The following is a 6,240-nucleotide window of genomic DNA, read 5'->3' as shown; positions in this document are numbered from 1 at the left end:
TGACCGAGCGGTGTGTTTGGTTGCTGACGTTTTGTCACAATGCTAGGTAACATCGTCAGCGCGCCTGCGGTGAAACGCTGGCGTTCTGTCCCTCTTGTTATAAATATGCCTCGGTTTGCTGAGTGATTGGTTTTACTTCTGGTTATGTTTTTCAGTGGTTTGTTCAATGGGTCCAGTTCAGTGTGTTTGTTGATGGATTCAGTTTGAAACTAGCCAACGATCCTTTTAAAACTGATATCAGGAAGGCCATCTCCAAACTCAAAGAATAGCTAGCCAAAACATGAAATGGAAAATAACCACAAAGTGCTGGAATGGTCACCAGGTTAGAACAGTATCCATGGAGACTGGTGGATAGCGCCCCCAACAGGTCAGATGACCAATTCCACTGCTTTCTGTTCCTACATTCGCAATATTTGACCGCATGTGATGATCATTTTTGCCTTACGTACAAAAAATCCCCAGTTCAAAACCAGGCCAAAGCAACCTTAACAGCTTTAAGTGGCTCCTGTGGTATAGTGGTAGCGTCCCTACCTCTGAGCCAGCAGGCCTAGGTTCAACACCCACCTGCTGCATCAAGTCAAGTAGAAAATACCTGGAATGGAAAAGCGCAATTTGAGGGGAAATAATTAGCTACTAAAATTTTGAAAATGTGGGTTAATTCTGATGGAGGAACCAAGATGGGTTAATCGCATTCCTCCTTTACATATGTCTGTGAAATTATGATAAATTAAAATCACTCTTAGCTGACTTTGAACGGCAGGCATGATACCTGGTGGTTCAAACATGAAATATCAGTGTAAGTCTATGGCCATTTTATTATCATTTTAAAGCCATTTATTATAAAATCGCACAACACCAGGTTATAGTCCAACGGGTTTATTTGAAATCACAAGCTTTCAGAGCATTGCTGCTATGTTGGATGCAGTGAGAGAGGGCACACAGGTACACAGTTTATAGGCAGAAAGATCAAAGGATCGTACAACTGGTGTGAGTGAAGTGAACAAGCAAAATGGCTGATGGAGAACTCTGTTAGAAAGGGGACGCAATTTCCAGGGTGTGTTTCAACCCACGGCCCTGAGATCAGTAATTTATCATTGTCTGCCTAACTTTCCAAACGTCAATCAGGTAGAGATACAAAAGGTGACATCTCAGGTCAGACACTGAATTGTGGGTGTGAGGCCTCATTCAGACTCTGTCTCCGAGTTTTAATTTGGAATTAAGCCGTTTTCATTCCAAAAGCAGGAATTTATGAAATGCCACACTGACTGACTGTGATTACAAACTGTGTGTTTTTGAACAAAATAGAATGTATCTGCAAATGGACAAACATCTTGGATAAAATGATGCTGCTACTAGATAGGTGTGTGTGTGTGTGTGTGTGTGTGTGTGTGTGTGTGTGTGTGTGTGTGTGTGTGTGTGTGTGTGTGTGTGTCCACTTCTCGCCTTCAAACAAACACCAAACCTTAAACAGGCCATTGTTCGCAGCAAACTCGCCAGCCTTCAGGAAAACATTGACCACAGCACCACACAACCCTGTCATGGCAACCTCTGCAAGACATGTCAGATCTTCGACATGGACGCTACCATCACACCTGGGAACACCACCCACCACTTACACAGCAGGTACTCATGTGACTTGGCCAACGTTGTTTATCTGGTACGCTGCAGGCAAGGACTCCCTGAAGCAGACACTACAATAACGGATGATTGGGCACCACACAAGAATCGCCAGACAGGACTATAACCTTGTATCGTGTGATTTTTGACTTTGTCCACCTGAGTGTAACACCAGCACCTCCACACCATTCATTAAGGCAACGATAGAGATTGATCTCAGAGTTTCCGTAAAACATCTGGGGAATAATGTCCATTCTTTTCATAGTTTCAATTTTAGACACTCAGCTAAATAGATGGGAAGACATATTTGCATGAATATTTAGATCTCCGAATAAATTTCTGTAGCATATCTTTTTGATGGATTTACACTTTTCCCAGGTTGTTACAATGATGTATCTCATTAAAATAAAAATTATTAAATATGTTGTCATCATTGAAACTTCAAACCAAAACCCATTTCCTTCTGACAGGAAAAGTTATTTTTCCATCAAAAATCTGTTAACTCACTTTGTTCGTGTGACTACTTCTGTGCCTGTTTTATCACCAATTGTAAACTGACCTGAGGGATATATGTTTTAATTGTGTCTTTTCCAACTTGTCCCCATTTTCTTATCTTTACAATATCAATTTCTCACTGTTCAGTTCTGAAGAAGGTGACAAGCCCAAAATATTGCTGTTTTTTTCCTTAAAGGCTGACAGGTCTTCGCATGTTTCTGGCATTTTCTCTTTTTGATTTATATTTGCAGCTTTTGTAATTTATTCTTTTCTGTTTTAGCTGCTTCTGTCCCACATCATAACTCGTTACTTCAAGGTTTGCTGGATGAAAAGAAATGCTCTTTGACTAGTAAAATGCCTATTTACACATATCACCAATTGTTATGCACTGCATCCAATTTCCAAGATGAAAAATGAATACAAAATTCACCAAAATTAGCAGCTTAGATAATGAAATGTGCATCCCAAAACCAGCCCAGTTCGTCTCCTCCCCCCACTGCACCTCACAACCAGCCCAGCTCATCCCCTCCACCCACTGCATCCCAAAACCAGTCCAACCTGTCTCTGCCTCCCTAACCTGTTCTTCCTCTCCCCCATTCCTTCCTCCCACCCCAAGCCGCACCTCCATCTCCTACCTACTAACCTCATCCCACCTCCTTGACCTGTCCGTCTTCCCTGGACGGACCTATCCCCTCCCTACCTCCCCACCTATACTCTCCTCTCCACCTATCTTCTTTTCTCTCCATCTTCGGTCCGCCTCCCCCTCTCTCCCTATTTATTCCAGAACCCTCACCCCATCCCCCTCTCTGATGAAGGGTCTAGGCCCGAAACGTCAGCTTTTGTGCTCCTGAGATGCTGCTGGGCCTGCTGTGTTCATCCAGCCTCACATTTTATTATCTTGGATTCTCCAGCATCTGCAGTTCCCATTATCACTGATACAAAATTAGCAGTTTAACTGCTTGCATCCAATTTGAATGGTCAATAGCACCATCAAATGTGTTGGTCCCTTTTTTCATTTATTCCAATTGGAAACCAAATGAACCTGTAGGGAGAGCATTCCCTGTTTCCTGAGCACTGCTCCTAAATCCCCATTCCTGTTTATAGTCATTCTTGAGGAATGGTACTGGCAAGTTTGGTGGTTTAACATTAATGTGTATACTGTTAGCACAGTTCAGTTTGGTAGTGCTCTCACCTTATCACAAAGTGTCAGTTTCAATTCCCACTCCAGGGCTTGAGGGCAAAAATCAATGCTGACATTCTGGTGCAGTTCTGAGGGATTACTGCGTTGTTAGAAGTCCTGTCTTTTGGACAGCATGCTCAACACTATTTGTTTGCTTGTGCAGATGCAAAAGATCCCATAGCACTAGTTCAATGAACAGATAAGTTAACCTGGGTGTTCATGTCAATAGTTATCTCTCATTGACCATCACTAAAAATTTACACCATTATAATCAGCTTGCTGTTTGTGGGAGCTTGCTTTGCTCACATTTCTTTCAATATACCTTCCAAACCTACAACATCCACTACCTGGAAGGACAAGCCAGATACATCGAGCCTCTTCCACATGTAGGTAACATAGTGTGGAGCTGGAGGAACACAGCAGGCCAGGCAGCTCCAGCTCCACATTGTGTTATCTCAGACTCCAGCATCAGCAGTTCTTTCTACCTCCACATGTAGGTACCCTTCCAGGTCACGTATCATCCTGAATTGGAAATATTTTCCTTCCGAACGGTACTGTGTGTAAATAATACACATGGAATACAGCTTTCCAGAATGCAATTTATCACGATTTCTGAAGCGCCGTTGGGGACGGGAAATATGTGTGGCATGGTCTAGTCAATGCTGAGTACATCCTGTGATAATGGTAACTGCAGGTGCTGGAGAATCTGAGATGACAAAGTGTGGAGCTGGATGAACACAGCAGGCGAAGCAGCATCTCAGGAGCACAAAAGCTGACGGTTTCGGACCTAGACCCTTCATCAGAAAAGGGTTTCTGAGTACAGTTATCTGAGTACATCCTGTGTCATGTTGGTGGGATGGTAACGTGCAAGGTGAGTTGGTGGTGGGGGTAGGGTGCTAGGCAGGTGGGGTACAGGACAGACCTGCATGTGCGTGTGGACCAAGTTTACGGTTAGCTCATGTGGGTACGGACGGGGCATGGTGATTGCTGAGAATGAGCAGTACATCTTGCATGATGATTGGTTAATTCAAAGAGTGGATCCTATAGGATGATTGGCTGTGAAAAGGAGTAGGTCCTGCATGGTCATTGTTTACAATAAGAAATGGATCATGTGCAGTGACTGGTTAATAAAAACAGTGGATCCTGCGCAAGTGATTGGTTTGTGCAAGACATTTACCCTGCATGGTATTTGTGCAATAGATGGATCCCGCACACTGATTGGTTGGCGCAAATAGTGGATCCTGCACTGTGATTGGTTATACAAGCAGTGGATCTTGCCGTGTGGTTGGTTAGTGTAGTAGGAGGACCCTGCAATGTGATTGGTTGTTGCTGTTGCCGGAACTTGCGCTGTGATTGGTTAGTGTCGCAGCATTCCCAGAGGGCTACGCGTCCAAGATGGCGGCGCCCAGTTCTGGGCAGTTGAGCGGGTTCCCGTTTCCTGCGGGATCTGGCGCTGAGACCGGGGCTGACCGAGGGGGAGCGGGGGAGAAGGTGAAGAAACCATGCCGGGCCTGTGTCGACTTCAAGTCGTGGATCCGCGAACAGAAGAAACAGGTGGGTGTCTGCGGTGAGAGGGGGAAAGGAGCGGCCTCCTGGTGGAGGGAGACACAGAAAAGGCCGGGGCGGGGGGGCAAGTGAGTGGGGTGGGTGAAGGGGGGGGGGTTAGTGAGTGAGTGGGGGGTGGGGGTGGGTGTGGGGGGGTGGGGAGTGGGGGAGGGGGTGGGGGGAGTGGGTGGGTGGGGGAGTGGGGGGAGTGGGGGGGGTGGGTGGGGGAGTGGGGGGTGGGGGAGTGGGTGGGGGGTGGGGGGAGTGGGGGAGTGGGTGGGGGGGTGGGGGAGTGGGTGGGGGGAGTGGGGGGGGTGGGGGAGTGAGTGGGGGGGTGGGGGGGGTGGGGGAGTGGGTGGGGGGAGTGGGGGGGTGGGGGAGTGAGTGGGGGGGTGGGGGGGAGTGGGGGAGTGGGTGGGGGGAGTGGGGGGGGTGGGGAGTGGGTGGGGGGAGTGGGGGGGGTGGGGGAGTGGAGTGGGGGGTGGGGGGAGTGGGGGAGTGGGTGGGGGAGTGGGGGGGGTGGGGGGGAGTGGGTGGGGGGAGTGGGGGGGGTGGGGGGAGTGAGTGGGGGGTGGGGGAGTGAGTGGGGGGGTGGGGGGAGTGGGGGAGTGGGTGGGGGGAGTGGGGGGGGTGGGGAGTGAGTGGGGGGTGGGGGGAGTGGGGGAGTGGGTGGGGGAGTGGGGGGGTGGGGGAGTGAGTGGGGGGGTGGGGGGAGTGGGGAGTGGGTGGGGGAGTGGGGGAGTGGGTGGGGGGTGGGGGGAGTGGGGGAGTGGGTGGGGGAGTGGGGGGGTGGGGGGAGTGGGGAGTGGGTGGGGGGAGTGGGGGGGTGGGGGGAGTGGGGGAGTGGGTGGGGGGAGTGGGGGGGTGGGGGGGGGAGTGGGGGAGTGTGTGGGGGGTGGGGGGAGTGGGGGAGTGTGTGGGGGGTGGGGGAGTGGGGGAGTGTGTGGGGGGTGGGGGAGTGGGAGTGGGTGGGGGGAGTGGGGGGGTTGGGGGAGTGGGTGGGGGGAGTGGGGGGGTGGGGGGGAGTGGGGGAGTGTGTGGGGGGGTGGGGGGAGTGGGGAGGGGTGGGGGAGTGGGGGAGTGTGTGGGGGGTGGGGGAGTGGGGGAGGGGGTGGGGGGAGTGGGTGGGTGGGGGGAGTGGGGGAGTGAGTGGGGGGGTGGGGGGAGTGGGGGAGTGAGTGGGGGGGTGGGGGAGTGAGTGGGGGGGTGGGGGGAGTGGGGGAGTGAGTGGGGGAGTGGGGGAGTGAGTGGGGGGGTGGGGGAGTGAGTGGGGGGGTGGGTGGGTGGGGGAGTGGGGGGGAGTGGGAGTGGGGGGAGTGGGAGTGGGGGAGTGAGTGGGGGGAGTGGGGGAGTGAGTGGGGGGGTGGGGGGAGTGGGGGAGTGAGTGGGGGGGTGGGGAGTGA

General features: G+C 51.4%; 1 protein-coding gene across 1 annotated transcript in view; it reads left to right on the top strand.

Moving 5' to 3' along the window:
• The first annotated feature begins 4,675 nt into the window (after positions 1-4,675).
• The window catches only part of gfer (growth factor, augmenter of liver regeneration (ERV1 homolog, S. cerevisiae)), a 20,434-nt gene continuing 18,869 nt past the window's right edge, over positions 4,676-6,240 (top strand). Inside the window, exon 1 of the mRNA XM_048552696.2 lies at positions 4,676-4,846. Coding sequence (XP_048408653.2) covers positions 4,688-4,846 — 159 coding nt within the window. The 5' untranslated portion in view covers positions 4,676-4,687. The remainder of the gene's footprint in view (positions 4,847-6,240) is intronic.

This window comes from Stegostoma tigrinum, chromosome 23 (assembly GCF_030684315.1).
Source record: "Stegostoma tigrinum isolate sSteTig4 chromosome 23, sSteTig4.hap1, whole genome shotgun sequence".
NCBI lineage: Eukaryota > Metazoa > Chordata > Chondrichthyes > Orectolobiformes > Stegostomatidae > Stegostoma > Stegostoma tigrinum.
This window is presented reverse-complemented; position numbering and strand designations above follow the sequence as displayed.